This window comes from Styela clava, chromosome 14 (genome assembly GCF_964204865.1).
Source record: "Styela clava chromosome 14, kaStyClav1.hap1.2, whole genome shotgun sequence".
Classification (NCBI taxonomy): Eukaryota; Metazoa; Chordata; class Ascidiacea; order Stolidobranchia; family Styelidae; genus Styela; species Styela clava.
The window spans coordinates 13,512,849-13,536,569 of NC_135263.1; the positions used below are offsets into that span (position 1 = coordinate 13,512,849).

The 23,721-nt window shown below is 37.6% G+C and overlaps 3 protein-coding genes across 3 annotated transcripts; 2 read left to right on the plus strand and 1 right to left on the minus strand.

Annotated features, from left to right (window-relative positions):
- The first annotated feature begins 774 nt into the window (after positions 1-774).
- LOC144432185 (uncharacterized) lies at positions 775-6,518 on the plus strand. Its single transcript, XM_078120345.1, has 2 exons — positions 775-1,471; positions 2,129-6,518. Exons 1-2 carry the CDS (start codon positions 1,235-1,237, stop codon positions 4,853-4,855), a joined length of 2,964 nt encoding a protein of 987 aa, XP_077976471.1. The 5' UTR covers positions 775-1,234; the 3' UTR covers positions 4,856-6,518.
- A 4,008-nt stretch (positions 6,519-10,526) lies between these two features.
- On the minus strand, positions 10,527-16,273 carry LOC120331178 (uncharacterized). Its single transcript, XM_078120205.1, has 7 exons — positions 15,996-16,273; positions 13,858-13,963; positions 13,270-13,381; positions 12,560-12,742; positions 12,057-12,158; positions 11,480-11,618; positions 10,527-11,066 (listed from the first exon to the last, which is right to left on the minus strand). The coding sequence occupies exons 1-7, from the start codon at positions 16,087-16,089 to the stop codon at positions 10,915-10,917; spliced, it is 888 nt and encodes a 295-aa protein (XP_077976331.1). The 5' UTR covers positions 16,090-16,273; the 3' UTR covers positions 10,527-10,914.
- A 2,116-nt stretch (positions 16,274-18,389) lies between these two features.
- Positions 18,390-22,251, plus strand: LOC120340918 (uncharacterized). Its single transcript, XM_039409320.2, has 3 exons — positions 18,390-18,665; positions 21,712-21,858; positions 22,148-22,251. Exons 1-3 carry the CDS (start codon positions 18,488-18,490, stop codon positions 22,198-22,200), a joined length of 378 nt encoding a protein of 125 aa, XP_039265254.1. The 5' UTR covers positions 18,390-18,487; the 3' UTR covers positions 22,201-22,251.
- Positions 22,252-23,721: the final 1,470 nt, after the last annotated feature.

Sequence of the window (23,721 nt, forward strand, 5' to 3'; positions counted from 1 at the left end):
CGTCCGGTTACCATCCATGTCAGGTGTGGGTTAGTTAGCCAGTTACCGTATTTGCTCGTTTAATAGCCCGGGCGCTTATTTTTTTTAAACAAACTCACTAACCTGGCCCTTATTCAAACCGGCGCTTATTCAAGCAGGAGCGCTTGTTATTTTTAAAGTGAAATTATACACAAAAATTACGATACCGGTATCTTTGAAGACAAATATTTGACGACATTAATCCTTTTTCCATGTCAAACGCAAATTATTCACGTCTTAAGAGTAATTCCTCATAATACGCTTCTTATTTCCTATTGTTCTCTACCACTGAAAAATCAGCTTTCACACCGGGCGGCTATTCAAACGGGCGCTTAATCAAGACCGGGCGGTTAAACGAGCATATACGGTATTTGTTTTTAGAGGTATGGACTTGATGGTGAAGAAATCCGTAACCGACCAGCGGTAACGTGAATAGTGTCGAGGAGTACAGCAACCCTCTCGCATAAAATTAACCTCCGAATGTGATACGGACCTGCAAACCCACGCAGAGGGATCGAAGGTGCGATGTCGAGTGTATTCCTAACGCTGAGCACGCTGTAGCCTACCGCCTAGCTGCAAACCACCCATTATTCCTTGTTAAGTACGGGATTGCTTACGGAAGTGCTGAAGAAGGATGTGTTTTGTATTCTAACTAAAGCACTTGGCGATGAATCACTGACACCTGGATTGAATATTTTCGCTTGTTTTAATAATATTACCACATGATCAAATTGCGAAAATTAGTTCAGTGTCGCATTTGACGCTGAAAACTTGTCTCCGGGGTCACAGGTCACCAGATGTCGTTTCAAACCTCAAACAAGACTTCTGACACTTCGCCCGCGCAAGGTGTTAGGTTATTTGGATGCTCGTTGGTCTTAGTTCTCCGATGAGATCATAAGCAATAATTTCGTAAGTGGTTTATGCGAGTAGTAACCAAGGTATCTTACGACAGGACTACAAATCTGTATCGCTTGCCCTCGGATGAATACCAACCGTTATATGATTGCGACCAAAGCCTTATGTATACAGCACTCAGCCCTGCTGCCTCTCTGTTACGTGTTAGCCTGTACAATTCTGTTAAATCTGCTTCGTACCAAGCGAAGATTTCATCGAACCTTTCTTTCCCTTGGATGTATTAGGTAACTTATGCAATTGATTTAGCTAGACTATTTTTACTGAGAAAGTCCATTCAAGTTGTCACTAAGAACTGAAGGAGATGGATCAATCCAGTGAATCACCATGCGGCATATGCTTTAAGAATTGTGCCGAAGGAAGCCACAGCATTTTATGCGAAATATGTGGAAACTGGTTCCACGGCACCTGCGAGAAATTGAAAGAAGAATCTATCATGGAACTTGGGAACCTCTCGCAAGCATCGTATATATGCAGAAAGTGCTCTTCGGAAGACGATGGTTCATTCGACTTCTTGACTGCACTCCATCGCTTACGCAGAGTAAGTAATTCACCGCTCTTCCGTTCTTATAGACCTAATTACAGATTGTGCATCATCCGTCTAGTGTTTTTATAAAGAAATTTATTAAAAGTAAAGTCACGCGCACTCGCTCAAAATGTAGGCGCTGATCTCTGAGCAAAGTTACGGACGATCGCTAAATTGCCAAGAGTTACTGAGGCTATAAATTATTATTATATTGAGTGCAGTTAGTAAATACGGATTGCCACGAGACGTTAACGCTGTTTATGTCAACACGATGAAAAATAACTATGAAATAATGAATTTCCACATGACGGAATTTATTACAAATTTGGGAATGAAAATTGCTTGTCTGATGGATATATTGTTAGTAAAACGGGTGAACACAGTCCATTCGATTATGTATAGATTAAGCACAGTATTGATGGGAAAGATTTTACGGAATTTCATTCTCCATAACCATATGACGACTTTTCCCGAAGGTGAAAATGGGATTTTGTGTCTGTTCCAATCGGTTTGACAAACCCCGGATGGTTCCCGCTCAATGGGGTCAATGTGAATTTTAAAGTATTGTGATGGTGGAAACGCCATTAGGGATGCTTGATAGCGGAATTAAACATCATTTTCCATAAATTTTGTGATTGGTGATTCACAACTAATCTCCATTTCTATTTCTAGAGTGCCAAGAAGAATTGGGGCATTTTTTGTGCATGTACAATCAGGGAAAAGCATATCATGCCATATTTCATAAGTCATGAAAAAGATATCACCAAGTACCATACATCCACTGATCGTCACTCACTGGACATATTGCGAAAGCATGGACTGGAGAAAGGCAAACGCCCACTTAAGACTACAGCAGATGGTAATTGTCTTTTCAACGCAGTGTCGTTGCTTCTGAATGATTCTGAAGATATGGCTAATGAGCTTCGGACAAGAACTTGCATCGAAATGGTCAATAATGAAGACGAATACATTCAGTCTGATATGGGGAGAGTTGTTTGTCATGTGTCCCCGGACTACCGCGAAGCCTGTGTCGACTGTACTCGTATTGGTGCTTTTTCTTCAGCTTGGACAATAATGGCACTCTCTAACATCATTAAAAGACAAGTGAACATGCTGTACCCCCCTGTTAATGGGACAAGGGACTTATATCCAAAGTTTCTCAGCAATTGCATCAAGCCTAGAGAAATAGTTGGCGTAGATCTGTGGATTATGTGGACAACAACAGAACTGACGATGACTTCTGACTGGATTCCAAATCACTTTGTACCACTTGTTGAAGAAACTGAATTTAATCCTGGTGCTCTCCATTCTACCCCAGTAAAGGAGGCTTTGAATACTATTCCTGACTCTCCAGGCGTTACCCCATTCAAATTTGGAAAACTCAATTTTGATGAAACCAGTTCTGATACTAGCATCGGTTTTGACCAGATTAATTTTGAATTTGGTTGGGATATCAGTGACGACAGCGATGACTCTGCTGATGCGTTCGAGCCAAAAAAGATGAGGGCTACCACACCAATTACCACATCAAGTCCATCTACTGCTTTCGAATCATCAAATGATGAGCGTGAAATACAATTGAGTGGCAGATTTCGTGCACCCAATGAACTTTACACAACTATGCTGGCAGAGGTTATTGCTGAAAAAGAAATCCCCACTGGTCCGAAAAGCAACATTGGATTCGTGGTACAGTTGGGAAAAAATAACAAGAGGAATTTTGTTCCAGATGATTGTGGCGCGTGGTGTGGTGTAAAAGCAGGGTCTACCAGAGCATATTTCCTCATTGAAGAAAATGGCAACCTGAAATTCGTCAGAAAAGATAAAGATGGCTTCTACACAGAGAAAAAGTCCGGGGGAAAATTCAGGAAAGAGCATGTACGGCCAATGCCCGACACCCAAGATATCCTAATTCTTCATAGAGTTTACAGCAAACTAAAGGCTAACACGAACTATCGAAAACGGGTGTCCTGGTTTCGTGGTTACGATGGTTCCTGCATCGGTGAAGGGAAAGCTGTCGTTGAATACCTGGGAGCTTTTCCGAAACAGCCCATGCCTCCCCATGGAAATACAAAACGAAACAAGCGTGAGTATGTAAGAACACCTCCTGGAGTTGTAAAAAACATCGATGATCATGTGCAGTCGAGGATGTCCACAAGGGAAATCTATAAGAAAATGATTGGCGAAGATTCGATTCATGCCCCGAGGGACTATCGACAAGTGAGATATAGGAAAATGCATGCCAAAAAAGACAGTTGGGGTACAGAGGGTTCACGCACTTTCGCTGATGGGGTTCTTGATGTGCTAAGCATGGTACAGACAGATGACTTCGTGCGAGAGGCAGCGGTAATCAAAGGTTCCCCACCCTGTGTGATTTTGTATACCAACAATCAGCTCGCTGATCTCAAGCGAATAGCTTCAACAACAAGTGACAAAACAATTTTGGGTGTTGATCGCACGTTTAACCTTGGTGCCTGTTATGCCACTATAATAGTGTACAAGCAGTCGAAAGTTGTAAGAAATAGCACTGGTGAAAATCCTATATTTTTGGGCCCAATTTACCTCCACTGGGATGGAAAATTCACGACATATTGTCACTTTTTCTCTCACTTGAGCTCCAGGATATCAACCACTGCTTTCACTTCGGAAATTAGGATTGGAAGTGACAACGAGTTTGCTTTAACAAAAGCTCTTGACAAGTGTTTTCCGGGAGTTCAGCGGTTTCTATGCACACGACACTTGATCCAAAATGTGCAGCGTTTGTTGCGGACAAAGGGGTCGATTTCCGAAGAGTCGAAAAAAATGCTGTTATCCTCTCTTTTCGGGGATGATGGAATTGCCAGAGCAGTTTCAAATGAGGAATTTGAAACCAAATCTGTCGAATGCAAAAGGCTTATTTCAAAGTTCCCCGAAGATATCAAGAGGTATATAACTGCACAGATTATGCCTCTGCTTGCAGAGTACGTTGTCAAACCGAGGAATGGGCTAATGCAAAAAGCGCTGTGGACCAACAACAATTCTGAGTCGATGAACAACCTCATAAAAGTTGACATTGATTGGAAGCCACAAAAGCTGCCTCAACTAATCAAAAAATTTAAAGACCATGCTATTTTGCAGTACACAGACATGCGGAGAGCCATTCACGGCAGGGGCAATTATTCCCTAAGTTCAAGGTTCAAAAAGTATTCCTACAGCAATGCAGTATGGCGAGAGATGGGAGAGGGCCAAAAAGAGAAAATATTTCAAAAATTAATTTTTGAAAAAGACCGTTCCCATATTCCCCTTGAAAACGAAATGGAAGAAGCGTCGAACCCAGCATTTCTTTGTCCAAGAAAATCGCACATTGCCAGAAAGCCGGGACAAAAGAAGGGAACTAGGGCCGAAAGAGCAGCAAAAAAGTAGATGGAGAGATGTAACGTGGCTCCTATTATGACACAGACTAATATTCACTACACATAGCTTATTCATCCAGTGTTTTTGATGAGCTATCGGACAAAATAGTCACTGGCTTCGTGTTTTTATCTTTTATTACAGTTCGTTTGTGTGTTGGTGTTTTAACAGTTCATTGTTTTCACGTTGGTTAGGCTGATGTGTATGCTTTAATGAACATGTCATTTCTTTGCACGAATAAAACAAAACGTGATGTTACATACTTTTCTTTGCTGTTGTTAAGATAATCATGCTCGCCTTTCAGTTTGTTCTTGGTTTGGGTTTACTGCACCAAGTACCGCAGATACCGGCACAGGATGCAAGACAATAGGAAGACTAAAGCACCTTCATCCCATAAAAAGAAGGCAGGCGGTTCAGTTCATTGGATCCAGATTTGCTGGCCTTATCGCCGTCGCAATGTGGTTCACGTAACTGCTGATCGGTTACGGCTTCCTCCATCATTAAGTCAAATTCATGCACCTGAAATATCTAGCTAGCTCACCATACCCAATATTGGCTACCAACCAAACGAGAGGCCACACGATTCCTATACATTTGTATCAAAATAAAATGATATCATATGTACAAGCATCGGCGCTCATTCAACCACTGTTCTTCACTCTAGGCAAATTTTGATTACCTCCTAAACAAGCCACGCGTATATTTTGCTTCGTAGACAAAACTGAGTATGCATCATGTAACATTGTCAGTGATTTCGTGTTACCTCAATCTCAAAAATTTGCACGAGCGTCAATAAAGTAATTAGTGATGACGCCACAAATCACGTCGAAATATTTTGACGTCATCAGCGGTGACGTATCTAAACACGCCGAATGACCGTAATAATATGGTCTCATTTTCAGAAACGTTTGATATACTAGTCGTGATTATATGTTGAAATTTTGCATTTGATATTATGACGTAACCACTAATGACGTCATAAATTTAGTCGAAAGTCGCCACATTCAAACCATCTCGTTTGTCTCAAAGGTGCATTATACTGCACGCCAGTATATTTCGAATATTCAAATCTTAGATTGTGACGCAATCAGCAATGACGTCACCAATCACGCCAAAAATAACCGTATTGAAACCGCCTCATCTTTCTGAAACGTTTGCTATATTGCTCGATGTTCTATCTCCAAAATTCGCATTATCGATTGTGACGTAATCAGCAATGACGTCACCAATCACGCCACAAATAACCGTAATGAAACCGCCTCATCCTTCTGAAACGTTTGATGTATTGCTTGAGGGGCTATCTCTAAAATTCGCATTATCTATTATGACGTAATCAGTGATGACGTCACGAATCTTATGCGTCCCGTGCCATTTTCTCCAGTTGTATTCAGTGGTGTTCAGTTATATTCAGTTGTATTCGTTGCGTGTATTCAGTTGTTTTCAGTTCTGTTCAGTCGTATTCAGTTTTGTTCAGTTGTTTTCAGTTGTATTCAGCTGTGTTCAGTTATATTCAGTTGTATTCATTTTCAAACTTATGTCACGTGCCACGAGCCGTGTATTCAGTTGTGTGCGGTAGTATTCAGTTGTGTTCAGTTTTTGTATTCAGTTGTATTCAGTTGTTTTCAGTTGTGTTCAGTTGTATTCAGTTGTATTCAGTTATATTCAGTTTTTGACAACACCCAAAAATTCCCAACAACCATGTGATAGTCAAGTCAAGTTTATTTTTTCCAACCAGTAAAAAATATAACAATCATAAATTACGACAAAAATAGAATTTACACAGTTTTACTGGGGAAGGGAAGTCGCGGGGAACCAAACTGGTTATCGAGCCACGACACCCAAGGTGTTAATATCTAATTAAAAAAGTATGAATCCAAGAGTTTTGTAACTTGTTAAGGGACATTAAATTTATTTAGTTGAACTGAATGACCGGTAATGTATGATCGTTTAAAATATGAACAAAAACTGAAAAACCATACGTTACGGTACGTAACGACGGAATTAGGACCATACCGGTACGGTACCGTACCGCACCGGTTGACCGGTGCGGCCATATGCCCATACCTAATACAGTGAACACTAGTCTCCCACTTCCCATTCTTGCTACAGTATCAAAAACAACCATATAGTCTACCGTATTCAGGCCAAATTAATAACCAACTTCATAAAAAGACCGGTACAGTCCCAACCTGCTTCAGTGATTTGAGCCAAAGTGGTTTATAGTTATAGCCAAAGTTTGGTTATAGCCTATAGTCACTTTGCTTTGACCGACCTCCTGCCCACTAAATTCATCGAAGGGAAGTATATTTGCGCGAAAACTTCACGCGCGGCCAACTCATTTGAACAGGGATTCTCAAACTTTTGGTGCTGCGGAGCGGTAACGGTATATATGGGCTTTGCTGCGGAGCCCTTGAAAAGGTTGACTATTATTCACGGGCCCCAAAATAAATGTTAAAATTGTTACTTCAGATTAATATTCCTGAGCAAGTTAAAAGTACTTTACTCAATTTAAATGCTGAACCTTTTTAATAGGGTTAATACAAGTCATAAATAAATCTAAATTTCAAACATAAATTATATATACTAAAGAGAGAATTTTATTGTTTCGTCAAACCAGAAAACACATATGAGAAAAAAGCTGTAAATTTGACACTTGACAAACATACTAATAAATTAGGGGTCGAATCTTTTCCATTTTGACATTTTTGGAAGACTTAAAAGGCCGCTAGTAATGTGCGCGATTGCATTTTGTTACAATCGCCGATTTTTTTCCTCAGCATGGCGTGTTTTTGAACCTTTAAACATTTTTACGCCGGTGTTCATTCTTCCTAAATCAAAAATTTCCCTCGGCATATACATGTATTGTTACACAGTGACGACGTTAATTGCTTTTTTGTGATCGTGGGGAATTATGAGTTCAATGTGAAAAACATATTACCATATTATAGTCATCGGCGAAGAAATGCTGAAAATAATAATTAATAAAGAGATGAATCCCCAATCAAATTTCTTGATTGAAAAGCGGCATTCTAAAATATTAAAACTAAAACTTAAAATGAAAGATCACACGTTTGGTTTCAGCATACTCACCTAGGATTGAAAAACGCTTTTATAGACATTGTGAACCACAAAATTTGGTGTTATGTTAGGTTTTCATTGTAGTAACTGCGAAATCGAAACACAGTCAATTGTGCGCGCGATGTACCTTTTTTTCATTTTGAAACTACCGACGGAGCCTCCCGCAATCAATTGTGCGCGCGATCCGCGATGTACCTTTTTTCATTCTAAAACTACCGACGGAGCCGAATGCAATTCGTATTTTGCCCAGACATTGTGTTATTTTTAACGGCGATATCTTGCGTGAAAATAATCTCAAATGAGAAAGAACAAATCAAGTTTGACAAATCCCAAGATCGCAAAAATACGACTCCAATTTATTTATAGTTGGCAGTTTATCACATATTTTATGCGATTTCAGAATAGTACAGTATTCTTTCATTTTAGTAATCCTAATAGTAATCTCGAATCAAACCTGAGTAACGATGAGCACAATTAAATTATCACGACGAGACACGTTAAATGCTCGCATCGGTCATGGATTGAATATTTTATGCAACAGAAATCTCGTTATACGTTTTTTTAATCACGAAGAATGTTGCGCGGAAATTTTCGATTCCAATTTTGAACCACCTCCCTCTTAAGAATCCTGGGTGCGCTCCTGCTTATAAGTAATGTCATTTTTTTAATTCCGCCTCTTTGCCATATTTCGAAGCTATATTGTTGTCAGATTTTATCAAAGCTGTTAATATTTATCGATCTTAAGATCGGTAAGTATGTTGATAGGTATTTGTATGTGTGTATGTCTGTGTGTTAGATGCACGCGATATCTCACGGAAGCGAGGTTGAATCTGCTCCAAATATTGCATGTGCATTCATCATAGCTCGGATCAGAAGCCTAGTGATTTTGGATGGATTATGTCTTATAATTAGCGAGTTATTAATTAATTAGTGATGGGACACACGGTGTCACTATGGAGTAAGACCACTGTTTTGGGGGATCCCCTAACCTTCGATCGATAAGTCTTCGGTTTCTAACCGATATTCTAGTTGCTTCTTTGAACGGTTACAAAATTAGTCAGTATTTTGAAAAGTAATCGAATAGCTCGCGGAGCCCCTGGGTTTCTCTCACGGAGCCCTGGGGCTCCGCACAGAGCACTTTGAGAACCTATGCATTAGAACAACCACTATCTATCAACCTATCTAATTTTCGCACGAATCGGATTTAGGATGGGATTCACAAATTTATCACATGGAAAAGGAAAGTGATAATGCGGCTCAATCATATGATGAACTACGGCCTCCGGCTCTGGTTACCAGTCCATGTCGGGTATGGGATTAGTTAGCCAGTTATTCGTTTTCGGATGCATGGACTTGATGGTGGAGGAAGCCGTAACCGACAGCGGTTATTGCGCCACCCTCCTAAATTAGACTCAGATATAGATAGGCTTTGCAACCCGAAGGGATTGTAATTTTTCGCACTTACCAGATTAAACTAAATTAAAAACTCGTTTCGCGGGCCGCACACCATTAAAAATTGGCACTCCTTCGCGGGCCGCACAATTTTTCCTCGTGAGACGCAGGTTGCACACCCATGCTCTATACAGTCTATAGACTCTATACTATAGAGTCTATAGAGCATGGATCCATAGTAAGGATGGCGAACCTTTTTCAATGAATGAGTTAAATATTATATTTTTACAACGAAATGGAAGAGTGTTGGTCACAGATATTCAATCAATGTTTGTATATATACGAAACTTGCTGCTGCATCTTATCTTGCTTTAGTTGGTGTTGTCTAGTTTTTGGCTTTTTTATGCCACAATTCTACCAAGCCTACTGCTACTGAACTTCTACGATTTCTATGAAAATCGTGTACTAAAACACGCATATGAATTACCAAAAAACGTTTAGGATCTTGCAGCGAATTATTTCACGGTTTCAAAGAGTTTGGAGGGAATCCCACTCAGACAGCTTTATATTTTTTGATCAGCTTTCTACCATATCAAGGCATTCCCAAACTGTCCCATTGCTATTTCAGATTTCTAGGCATTCATTTTAAGTCTTAAGATTTTGTTTCCCAACGGCATTTTAGGCGAGATACCAATAAAATGCAAAGTAGCATCTAGTCCTCGTATATCCCCCCCGAAACAATCTGCAGTCTGCCTTTTGGTTTCACACTTCCGAAATGGAACGCTGTAACAAGACGTGGTAAAATATATATACAGATCAATTGTATTATTATGTCAAAAACGATGTCACAGCCAATAGCTGCGTAACGGTATACGGGTGCAGACGTGCGTCCAAGATTGGGAGTTTTGAAAATTATCATATCGACCCGAAAGATAAAATTTGAGCTATTGCTTCCCTGGCTGCCCAACTGATGGTACATTATAATCGTTTACTTATTGGTAAATTTAATTAGAGCCGGTTTTATCAGTTTTTATCACTAATATGTTAGTCAGTGGTTCGCCATCCCTGCTCTATAGTCTATCTAATCATTTGCATAAAGTTTTCTCCTTTTCCTAAGACAAAGCGTATATATAATTTGTCCAAAGCAGATCGCATCATCAAATTTCAGTTTAGAACCTTATAACACCAAATATTTAGGAAATATATATATACATGAAGTTTTTATTTAAATTTAATTTTGTACCAACAAAAGACAGCATAAACATAATAATAAGAAATAACATCGTCGGACATTGGCTCCCATCTTTTAGGTGAGCAACTATGCTATCAGATATTAATCGTTTGAATGAGAGGTGGAATTAAAACAAATGTGATCTGGTCGAAAATCATGAATTTGATGAATAACTATTAACTAATAGATTCCTCAGAGATCGATTTCCTTGTATTTCCGTAGTTGACTGATCACAATAAGTTCAGGACCAGCCACTCACCCACTTTTTCAAGCTTGACTGTTAGCATTGATTCGTTTCCGTGATTTGGGGTCTTACTTAACAGTTTTTATTTATGTATCCAAAACTTAGATAATGGAGTTAGGTAGTGTTTTAACATTTTTGAAGAAAATGGTCCGCAATTTCTCTGATCTGCCTTCTGATAGAATCAGCTTCGTCTCTCAATTGCTGTCGTACGTTTTTAGATTTCTCAATCTGGCGACGAAGGCGCAGCTTTTGCGCCGCAAGTTTATTTCTTGCCATATCTGTATCAGTACAAAACGAGCGAGAATGAATATTTAAAAAAAATCAAAATGAGATCGCCTTTTATTCTTTGCGATACGACATTGTCTTCGCAATTTATTTATTTCAAGATGATATGGTAATGAAAAGGGCCTTAAAACAAGGTTTGGTTGTCAGCGAAGACAAAAAGATTGTTATCCAGGACGGAAAACCCTATCACAATCGACTACTTCCGCATAGCCGAAGTAGGTTATTGCCACCTAACACAATAAAATTCCAAATACTAGCGCCGTGAACATGCTAACGATTCCCTGGCAGAACGGTATTGAATCACATATACTTCTTCCTATCAAATTCGTTGAATGCAAAGTGGGGCATTTGAATACAAATGTGTACTTTTTACTTTATTATTAATAATATTATGTTCATTACGTACCTTGTTCTTGTAATTTCTTTAAAATTTTTTCTTCCTCTCCTTTCACTTGATCTCTTTTGTGAACTAAAATTCCATTTAATTTCATTTTTTCCTCATCTAATTTTTTCATTTCTGATCTTATTTCCGCAGACTCCAACGCCTTGTAAAAGTAAGCACCGCGATAAGTAATTACAACGAATTTGATTGAAACCTGTCTATAAGAGACAAATCATTCATGTTGGGAGTTTAGGGTGCACCTGAAGAAACGGAGAACCTGGATTTCAATCTTGCATATATATATATATGTGGGCGATGAGATGCCGACGCTTTTCAATAGTGTTGATGCCATTGGTAGCGCTTCCGTACATTTAGGTTAGTCCAGCTATACAGAAATTACGCGAGGCCCTTGCCGAAAATAAATGTCTGTCTTATTATATTGTCGACGTTACTAGAAAATGACGCCGAGGTTCCACGTCTTGTTTCGAGTATCGTATGCTGTAGGTGTATCTTTATTGAGTGATTTTGTGATAAAAATTTTAATATACTTCATTACTGATATTATCTCATGAATGATAACTTCTACATTCAAATTCCATACCATATTCTTTGATGTGACATATTGATTTATGTTGTCTTGCACTCGAGAAAGTTTTTCCCTTGCCTCGGAAATTTTCCTGAAGACTTCGCCTTTTTCTTCTATCTAAATTTCGACGAATTCTGATTACAATCTTGGAACTGTATATACACATACGATATTCACATTTCCTGAAAAAGGAAAACTGAGTAGATCGATTGGTTGTCAGTCCATGTCGGATATTAACCATTTGTTTGTTTCAGATACTGGGACTTGTAATTGACAGCACGAAAGAATAGGTAACATAACAAATGGGGATCTAACCCAAATGTCAACGTATGATATAATGATATGATATATAACATGTGACCAATTTACCGTACTGAATCTAAAAACATGAGGTAAGCTAACATTGTAAAACATCAAGACCGGGATTGTAATATATGAGGGTTCATGAAGATCAAAACGACCAGAAAAGATGACATTCGCCAAGAGTGAAAATCTAAAATGTAATACGGTTGTTTGACCTTCACTATCTTTTGAATGTGTTTTTCCATCTTGCAAACTTGATTTTTAATTTGATTTTCACATTTACTTATATCTATTTCAGTTGTTTGAATCTGCTCCAATATCTTTTGTTTTATTTTCATCAAATCAAGAAGCTCTGACTTAACCTCACTAATTTCGCTCCTGCTATGAATCGCTGTTTCCTGCATAAGAATCATAATAGAATTGAAAACAAGAACCATTGTAGCCAAATGACTACTCATTCCCCACACTCACAGAAGTTGGAGTCTATCAAGAATAAATTTCGCCTTTAAAAAGTGTTCAATTTGTCGATTTTTTTCAATAAAAACAGTTCATAAAAACAAAATTGATAACACCAACAATAATAAATGACCATGCAGTATTATAATATATATATACACGTAGAAATGTTAATTTATAGAATTATATTGCCATCATGATGGTTAATTGAAAAAGGCTAAAGTACAAAAAATGTAACTTCGAACAATCCCAAATAAACTGGAGGAAATAAAAAGCAATCGGACATATTTCACGATCCAACGCCGGTCAAGTCTGTAGTATTTCCAAGAGGTGCGCAACAAAGCAAGTCAAAGATGACTGGCATTTGGACCTATGTAACAGTATTGTATTGTCGGATATATTTTTCTGTTGATGGTTTAGTAGGAAATCACGAAGGTAAATTTATACAGTTTTTCATTAGGGTACTCACCTTGCAAAGAACAATTTTTTGTTCCCATAGCAATCTCTCCGTTGACAATGATTGGTACATTTTCTTTTGAGTCTCAACATCTGAGTGAAGTTGTTTCAGGATTTGCTGTAATCTAGTGATATGAATTTATAATAAATGTAGAAAAGATGTCAACTCCGCCTTCATCAAGTCCATGCTTCCGAAAACAAATAACTAGCAAACTAATCCCATACCCGACATGAACTGGTAACCGGACGAGACGCTGTGGTTCGCCATATAATTGAGCCGTCTTATCACTTTCCTCTCCCTGGGGATAAATATGTAAAATTGTATCAAACAACGAAATGAAAACGACGCATCCATCTTCAGTAAGTAGGCTACCGGTGCGCTACACAGCAACGACGGTATCAAGATCATGCTAATTGGTAATATTCGTGTATTATGCCGACTAGCTGGACTTTTGGCGGATCGGTCGGGACGCCGGGACAAGACGTTGAAGAGTGGGACTGCCATTCCTAAAACGAGACTACGCTAAGCCAAACTTAACCCACAACAGACACAAACAAGCGAAGCAAAAGGGAGTTTGAGAAGTGCTAAGATATTTCATACCCCTCCAGTGCTTCCTTTTGAAATCTATTCTGTGATACAACTTCTCCAGCAAATACACTCAAGTTTGGCAGCAAACGCTGAGAGTTTTCAACTTGACCGGATGGACCTGAAAGTATGTTGGCTAAAATCAATCGATCAATAATTTATTTTCTAACGCAACGTAAACGAATGAAAAGATAAAATTGTATATATATATATAAATATATCAGAAATTTACAGCTAACTCAGGAGTCGCGAGAAATCTCGAAACGTATTCAGGCAAGGGCACCTACAATCAGTGGCGTATCTACTTGAAATGGCGCCCATGGCAAAGTCTAAAAATGCGCCCCCTTGACTGTTGTTTGACAATTTATAATGATTAGTAATGAAATAGGATACTTCTATGTTATTATTAGAGTAAAAATACGAGTTTCAGTTATTCCCAGTTTGAAATTATTTCATTAAAACGTTTTATTATTAATACTTTTTGCCGTTTTTGCGCCTCATGCCATGGCTGCCACACCCTAGATACACCACTGCCTACAATGCTGACTCAGTTTGACGAGTTTAAAAAGAGCGTACATGCAGATTCTACGACATTGTTATTATTGCCAAAGTAATGAAAACGATAACATATCACAGGCTCGGCAATATAGCGCATCGTGCTGGGCGTTGGGAATACGCTCTCTGTCGCATGGCCGCACCTATGATTTCCCTGCGTGAGTTCGAATCCCGAGGAAAATTATGTGCGAGAAGATTGCTGAACTCCTCGTCGTCATAGAGTGGGTCACGTAACCGCTGGTCGGTTACGGCTTCCTCCACCCAGTGATTTCCCTACACCCCCCCTATAGGGGGTGAACACCCCCCCTAAAATTTCAAACACCCCCCCCCCCCCCCTAATTTTGAAGTGCGATTCCAACTCAAGTATATTTGTATTCAAATATAACGACTATGGCATATTTATCAGTGTAGATGAGGGGTTCTAGACCGCAGTCTGCGGGCCAATTACGGCCGGCGTGACGATTTATAATGGTCCGCCGAACTTGAGTGAAATAGTTTAACCCTTCATGTGGTACCTTGTGAGTTTTAGATACTGTCTATTGTTTCATCATTATCACAGTTTAAGCACGTTTATTTCGTAACAATTGAATTATACTGGTATCTTATGTATACGTATGGGTATTAGGATTACACACTGCAGTATTTTAGATATCAGCCGTATATTAGGACAGCTTAAAGATGTCACAAAACGAAAACTAGTCACTGAAAACAGACGTTTTTTTATATGAATGACAGCGTTTTTATTTCTTTATTGGAAAGAATCAAACTTCAGCGAATTGTCTTCTTACCAAAACATATTTCAGTTCTGAAGGAATACAACATTATGATCAGTTGACGCGCGTATTTCAAAATTTAATTCATTGCTTAATCCGTACAAAAGTCAAACAAACATGTTCAAAAAAAAATGTGAAATGTATAACAAAACAAGCCATAAGTAGCCATTCATACAATGCCAGATGAGCAAGTAACTTCATTAGTCACTATCAGTTGCAAATTACTTGTTGAAACGTAGTAGTTTATATTTACGGTTGAAAGCCGTGCTTAAGCCGTTTTCTATTTCCCGGGAATTCTATCAGCTAAATACTATAATTATTGATTTCATTACATAACAAACTGCAATGCTAGGTGTATCTAAAATCAAGCTTAGAGCCTATTTTGGTGTCTTTTCTCAAAATTTTCTCAGGGCGCTTGAGCGCGCCCTGAACCCTAGCCGTGACGTCCCGCATTTTTCCTCGCTCCCCTTTTATGGCCCTACAATTTTGGCTCGCCGTCAATCAACTTGGGGGGGGGGCGTTTCTTAAATACATACCATTTTTTAGGAATATAAATAGCCTAGTTTTATCTCTAATAGCAAATTATTTACCACCCCCTAAATTTCGAAACACCCCCCCCCCCCCTAAAAAGAAAAGCTGGGGAACATACTGCCTCCACCATCAAGTCTATGCACGTGAAAACAAATAACTGGCTAACTAATCCTATACCCGACATACGCTGGTGAAGTTAATAATAAGATTCCCGTTCGATTTTCTCGACATCTTTAGACGAATTGATTTAAACGTAGGCTACATCATTCGGGTTATATGAAAACACACACTCACCGACTGAAGCAGGAGGCCCGCCATATTGCAATGCTCTTGCAACGTGCGGCAAAACAGGCGGTGCCTTCCGCACTATCTTTGGTGGTTCTTCCATCTAAAGACAGGCGTCTTATTTACGACAACGATACATTACAAAAATTTGGATGTGCTAATATAGTCAAGTTTACACTCTATAATAAGTCATATAATTCGAATTATATATATGATTCGAATTACTTTGGCAGTCCCTGAACCGTTTACCGAATCTTCTTGCAATGTTGTGGCATTCTAGTTGGCCTTGCCAGATATGTAAATTCAGTATTGTTACTATTTTTATATTTTTTATCATGATGATATGTCGCACACTTTTTTTTGAAAAGTAAATATTTTTGGATGAAATGCTATAATATCATGAAATTCTAATTAGTAGAAAAGGTTAGATATTCTATTCCCTCATCTATATATTTATTCGCACTCTGATTTGGCAGTTATGCTCTGACAACACTAGTTAGGCTACTAAACCGGTCCCTATGAAAGGAAAAGTCAGGAGGTTGACATGTCTTTACAACTATAGTCACTTTGCAGAGAGCTTGATGCGGTACAGCATGCCGGGAATTCTCGGTGGCTGTTGCTGCTGTGTTGATATGTCGCATTACTGCATTACCGTTACGTTATAAGCTGTAGACTAGGTACCGTATGATACTGTAAGAGTCGAGTTGTTTATTTATTTATTTTTATTTACTTATTTTTACAAAACTGTTATGAATCCACAACGTGGACCTTAAAAAAAAAAAAAAAGATTCGAGTTGTACGGTCAAGCTGAAAACTACCTAATTGTACAAAGTAACAATGCTGACTGTGTGAATTAAACAATATTCATCGATTGTTATTATTTTTCCCCTGCTTCTTCATGTGAACTAATTAAGGTGCCAAAAGGAGTCAAATGATACTTTTACGTCATGCACTTCAATACTTCATTACTGAATCTGTGATGATATTATTTTCTTGTCCCTATCTTTCAATTTTTGATCTCGGTCTGTGTCCAATAAAAAAAAAAGGCTTTTTTTAAATCTTTGACTGTTTTAATTCTTCCAATGGACATGATCGGTTACATCGGTACATGACCTCTCAAAATCCTAAATTGCCCTTTGATAATTTTAAATTGCCGACTCATTCACTCATTTCTTTATCTCATATATATTTTATTTAATCCCATTTGCATTTACCCATGGTACTATATTATGCCATGATAAGCTTATATAGGCCTACAGCATTTACACAAGGGTCGGGAGCCTAGATGACCTTAATCGGGCCTGCACACCGACCCGCACAAAACAATAATCAATCGCTGATTATTACTGATGAAATATTTTCTTTATTGTATTATTATCTATTATTGTTTATATTAGCGTTGATTTTGTTTTTGTGGCAATAAAATTTTCGATTATGTTAAATTTGTCAGGCATGGTTAATGATATTGCTGCAAAATAAATTAAACCATACTTTGGGTCTCATGTAGTTTCGTACCTAACATACTTCTAGTGGGTGTAGCATAACAAATTTTTCACGGGTCAATCCTAACCCCCACCTGACTACACCATCAAAAAATTATGTCACTGCGACGTCACAGGCTCTAGCCTTTCAAACTATACGAACTGACATCCGAGACGCTCAGACGAGCACCCGAAATCGAACAGTTATTTCTCTCGTTTTCTCGTCGCAACGATCCCAATAGGAGAGAGATCGATGACTGAGTCAGTTCTTTATCGTCGGTTCCGATGTCATTTCGGGCGATCGTTGATATTTGGCAAGCTGTATGACGTGATTGTGATGTCGTAGTGATGTAATTTTTGGATGACGTAGTCAGATAGGGTTAGGATTGACATTACAAAAAATTGTTATGCTAGGCCCATTAGAAGTTAGTTAGGTACGAAACTACACGAGACCCCTTACTTTTACTGTTCACTCCCGATTAAAATATCGGCCAATTTGGCGGTGGCGGGTGGCGACTATTACCAGATTACTAAATTATTGATACGGTGTGGCAAATAGTTTTTTCCCCCTTCTTTATTATTCTTGTTTACTATGTAATTTACCATAAAGTTATCGTGTTTTATTTAGTTAATTTCTCTGTCTGTCTGTAGTTGTGTGTATGTGACCTTCCATCTTATATTCTGTACGTTTTAAACCTTAACTAAGGTTTTGTTTGCTCTCCTGATTTCATAATCAGTTTTTGTTTATTTATTTTTATCAATCATTTTATTGTTTTTTTTATTGATTATGGAGTTAAAATAAACTTATATTAGACTATACTAATTCGGATTTGATATTAAAAATTAATCCGAGGAAAATTGTAGAAATTTCTTTCTTCCAGTACTCCAGATATTTCCATATCTCACTGTATGTTCAGTTTGAAATGTATTTTTTCTTTTTTCAGGAGCTCCGAGCAAATAATATTATACTGTACTAAATGTTACATTAAATCACTCAGTCGCCACATTTTGTTTTGCACAATGAAAGTACCAGACTTCATTAAAGATCGAGTCCCTGGGATATTAGTAAGGGAAGAAGATTTTAGAAAAACCTTCCACCCCATCCCACTAATCAATACGCCTACAGTTTTATTAGGAACCACTTTTGCATCAGCACCAATACTCTCCAACTACTTTTCATCCAGGCATTTGCTTTCTGGTAAGATTCTTGTATGAATACTTATTATATTCGAAATTTCTTTTGAAGCAAGTCAAATATATTCATTCAGAAATTCGGAAGTCATCATGACAGACTAAGTTCACTGCTGATTTCTCATATGAGAAATCTCTGCACTATGCGTTGTGGCTCATCATGCTAAGCGGAAGAAATACGCTCCCCACCACACCTCTTGATCACTCTGCGTGGGTTTGCAGGTTCGAATCCCATGCGGTGATGGTTATGTGCGAGAGGATTGCTAAACTTCTCACCGCCGTAGGGTGGTTCACATAATCGCTGGTCGGTTACGGCTTCCTCCACCATCAAGTCCATGATTCCGAAAACAAATAACTAATCCCACACCTGACATGGAATGGTAACCAGACGAGAGGCTGTGGTTCGCCATATGGTTAAGCAGACTTATTGGCTTTCCCCTCCCCAGGAATAAATGTGTAAATGCTCTCCTATCTAATCGAGTAAATCGGATTATTTTAGAAGCTATTTATAATCCGATATTGTCATTGCATTATTCTAATCTATTACAGGCCCTGATGTGTGGGTCATTTTTATTGAAGTAATTTTTATTGTTTCAGCTTTTAGGGTAACTTGTTACACGCTAAGTTACCTTTAACTAAGTTACTGTTAATTGAGTGAATCTTCTTAAACTCGTGTCAATATATCTATTTGATAGTTTGGAATGTATAACACCAAATTTTCCCAAATGATAGAATTCGATATCCTGTCTTGAACATAATGATTCAACAAAATGCATAATGATTGAATGGCACATTTTATTTTATTGCACAAACATTGGGTGTGTTTTTAATAGCTGAGTTATTCTCAAACAATATTAATGTATCATCAATTGCTGCCAATGATCACAATTGTTTCTGAATATTGGAGAATTGCAGACCAACTTATGGAAGCTAATAATTTTTGCAGAATTTATGTAAAAGCTTACCTTTTTAAGTATAGTTTAATGAGTTTGAAATTTTCAGATCTGGAATGGTATGCTAGTATATTTCTTAAATTTTATAAATTTGAAAAAGTAAGAAAATGTGCTGTATGGGGAAACTGGTGGCCCAAATGCAAATTAATTTTCATATCCATATTATATTCATATTTATTTTTAACATCGCTCCGGTTTGGGCTGCAAAGGTTAGTGCCATGAAGGCTGGTTATGTTACTATAATAGCTGAATTAGTTTGATATTTCATATTAGGAATAATCAATTTAATTTTTCGCCATCCTTGATGTTTGAGATACTCTTGCGCGCTATTACTTAGTTATTTCACTTAGAACATTAAATACAACCAATATTCTAACACAATCTATTACTTACCGTATTTTCTCGACTATACGCCTATCACGCGGATAAGCCGACTCCCTAATAACAGCTTCGAAATAGTGAATTTATAAAAATTCGCATATACGCCGTTTCCACAAATCGTAACACGGCGCACGCATCTATTACAGTCAATGATGTTCTATTCAAATTTAATATTCAAATATCGCGATTCGCTACCTTCTTGTATATGACACATACATTCTAGCGCCGCTGTCCACATTTTGATTAAAACAATTTTCGATTATTATATTTTCTGTTTTATCCTAATGGAAGACAGCACTTTGCGGCGCAACTAAATTACTGCCAACATGAAAGGAATTAAATCAGCACCGACTTGAAGTACCAAACGTATAACATGAGGACATTTTTGATTGAAAATATTTTACAATCATTATTTTATATTAAGGTAGTCGAGATATCCTGAGCGGACACCGCAATAAATTTGGTTATTTTTCGCAAGTCTTCTCAAACATGATTTGTGTGAGCTTCATATATGGGCTGATATATTTTATAATGTATGCCAAAGTGTCTGCCGATTATTTAATTGACTTTGAGTACCAGCTGTTATTTGTCTTAGTCCTAAAAACAAAAACGTGGCCGGTGCAATGAAGCACTCCCTGCCCGATAACGGCACTTCAGAAAGAAAGCGGCTACCACGAAATAAAGTGATTGATTTATGACCCTTCCGTTTTGCTGATTCAGGAAAAATCGGAAAACACAGCTGTTGCCTAACCCATGGACGTACAGCACAGTATTTATCACATCATATTCATATGTTATTTCAACCTTTCAGTTACCGTAAATGGTTGTTCAAAATGATTGAAATTACAGTTTTATTGTTAAGAATTAATGCGTGAGTATTATTCTACACGAAACTTATATCTGATTCTTACTTGTGCACAAATGATAACGTTTTGACCACGAGACGACTGGTAGATCAATGCTGTTTTAAATTTAATCAAATACAAGCGGTCACGTTTATGATCAGACAATCACACCTAGACAAGCGATCGCGTGTGTGGTTTGTGCGTGCACGCTCTTTATCGTGAGAATTAAGCTTGGTTTGTAGCTGTTGCAATTACCGGCAAGTCAGCTTTATATCATTTCGTTGCGTGATCAAAGTCTCGATGCGCGAAGGAGCCAATTTTTTGGTGCTATCTGAGTTATGCGCGCATAAGACGGTCCCTTAGTTGGGTTACTTTTTTTTTTAGTTTTAAACTCGGCGTATTTGCGAGTAAATACGGTAGTTATTTCACTTAGAACATTAAATACAACCAATATTCTAACACAATCTATTACTTAGTTATTTCACTTAGAACATTAAATACAACCAATATTCTAACACAATCTATTACTTAGTTATTTCACTTAGAACATTAAATACAACCAATATTCTAACACAATCTATTACTTAGTTATTTCACTTAGAACATTAAATACAACCAATATTCTAACACAATCTATTACTTAGTTATTTCACTTAGAACATTAAATACAACCAATATTCTAACACAATCTATTACTTAGTTATTTCACTTAGAACATTAAATACAACCAATATTCTAACACAATCTATTACTTAGTTATTTCACTTAGAACATTAAATACAACCAATATTCTAACACAATCTTTGGATATTTTTGTACTATTTTGAGTAAATTTTGATCCTTTGATTTTCACAATTTATTTTTATTGCTACAGGTGTTATACCCCAATGCTTTATTTTGGCCAGTTTTGGAATATGGCTTGGATATTTTTCACAGAAAATAATGTTGAGGCATAGAATGGGAAAAGTCAAATATTCTATGGATTACATGGAAAGAAACAAGCATAAGTTTCCGATAAAAGGTATTATCCTGTCTTGTTAGTAATGTTCAAATACTTTTATGATGTTAAATGGCCTGTTTCATAACTTCACTCCTGACAAGGTATTCACTTAGATTAGAAGAGAGGAAGAATCCTGCTATATTTTTGGTATATCCTTAAATATTCAACAAATATGAGTATATAAGATATATAAGATGAGTATATAAGTATATGAGTACATAAGATTTTTTCTCTGTAATGTGGTGCCTTTCCACAATACCAATGTGGCTTCGTGTTTTTTCATAACTATTGTTTGGTTCCTATTTTACAGAACCTGAATATTTTGGAGATCCTTCATGGCTGAAACATTTTAACCGAAAATAATTTATATTCTGCTGTGTGCTACTTTTTCTTTTATTATAACGTTCCATCAAGTGTGTGTTGATTTATTAATTATCAGCTGGGTTGAGTTTTAGGAGAGCTACACCGGGATGTGCACTGCAAATCAAGTGCAGTCTGCTCCATATTTGCATGTGCATTTCTCGTATCTCGGACCAGAAGCTCATTGATTTTGGATGATTTATGTCGTATAATTAGCGAGTTATTGATTCATCAGTGATGTGACACGCGGTGTCGCTATTGAGTCGGGGCGAAGGATACACGCCGCTAGATCGATAAGTCGGCGGTCTCTGATCACTATCTCGTTCTTCGTTTAATGTGTTTAAGTGTTAAACATTCTAAATGAAAAATGGTTATCATTGTTCTGAGAACTAAGTAGTAAAAGTACGAGGACGTGAATAAAACCAAAACGTCAAACAAAACTAAAGAGAAAGAAAGGGCGAGACAGATGAATTTAGATAACAGACTCTCTAAAGCAGTGGTTCTCAACCGCCTGTCCGTGTCAAGTTCCTGTTGGTCCGCCATATAAATTTCAATATATCTCAATTGCAAAATGCATCAGTGGTCTTTTCATATATATATTTTGAAAGTTTGATTCTTATTGATGCGTAAACAAAACTTGTTCAGGGGTCCCCAACGGCAAACATCACAACGGAGTTCGATAGCACTTCTGCCTTGTTAAATTTTACACTGATTGAGAAGCTCGCACGTTCCGTAATTTGACAGTATAATTTAGCGAAATTTCATAGAACAAACAGAGAAATTGTGTGAAAGTCAACACTTAACTTTGCGTTGCAGAAACTTCATCAGAACCGAATTTACACTTATGATATCACAAAGACAGCATCAAATTCCTCATTAAATTGCCTTTCTGCATTTGAACTACATACTTTTGTCTTAATTCAATTTATTTAATTTTGTGTTTTTGACATTTTGGGTTAATTTTGAAAGTCCACCGGTCCGCAAAATTAGTTTTGAAATTTTACCGGTCCGCAAAATGAAAAAGGCTGGGAACCACTGGTCCAAAATCTAAATGAAAGATAGCGTGTCATGCAATTGATCTGTTCATTTCTCGCGACTTGTCTTGTTACATCGATTAACGCCCGAAGATGTTTGATCCACTGCAATAGCAACTGTTCGTGGGAGTATAGAAGAACTGTATGCAACTTTGCAGTTTGTGAAAGATTGACTTTTATTTTACTTGTTGGAAAAAACAAACTCGATCTGAATCTCACAATGTTCCGATTGCAGTTTCCGTGCGCTTCCTGTGCCTTCTCTCATCTGCGAATAGTTTCTACATTACGTACTATACATCGCAATAAGCCTTTATGGCGGTAAAAGTGTTCCTACGTGTTTTTCAGATACATTTTTTGCTTCTTTTACTGCACAAAAAGGATTATAAAATTTTTTGACAATTGTGATTCTTGATCGCTACCTAATTATTATGGAATGTTGAATCGCTATGTGGGAGTAGAGAGTAGAATTATGACAATACGACTATTGCGT

What these genes read in the sequence shown, in the direction of transcription:
- LOC144432185 (XM_078120345.1), top strand. Translation starts at nt 1,235, where the DNA reads ATGGATCAATCCAGTGAATCACCATGCGGCATATGCTTTAAGAATTGT. An exon ending in CACTCCATCGCTTACGCAGA is followed by an intron (nt 1,472 to 2,128) that starts GTAAGTAATTCA and finishes TTCTATTTCTAG; the next exon opens with AGTGCCAAGAAGAATTGGGG.
- LOC120331178 (XM_078120205.1), bottom strand. Translation starts at nt 16,089, where the DNA reads ATGGAAGAACCACCAAAGATAGTGCGGAAGGCACCGCCTGTTTTGCCG. An exon ending in AAAAAATTGTTCTTTGCAAG is followed by an intron (nt 12,743 to 13,269) that starts GTGAGTACCCTA and finishes ATTCTTATGCAG; the next exon opens with GAAACAGCGATTCATAGCAG. An exon ending in ACATTCAAAAGATAGTGAAG is followed by an intron (nt 12,159 to 12,559) that starts GTCAAACAACCG and finishes GTCGAAATTTAG; the next exon opens with ATAGAAGAAAAAGGCGAAGT.
- LOC120340918 (XM_039409320.2), top strand. Translation starts at nt 18,488, where the DNA reads ATGAAAGTACCAGACTTCATTAAAGATCGAGTCCCTGGGATATTAGTA. An exon ending in ATCCAGGCATTTGCTTTCTG is followed by an intron (nt 18,666 to 21,711) that starts GTAAGATTCTTG and finishes TTATTGCTACAG; the next exon opens with GTGTTATACCCCAATGCTTT. An exon ending in GCATAAGTTTCCGATAAAAG is followed by an intron (nt 21,859 to 22,147) that starts GTATTATCCTGT and finishes CCTATTTTACAG; the next exon opens with AACCTGAATATTTTGGAGAT.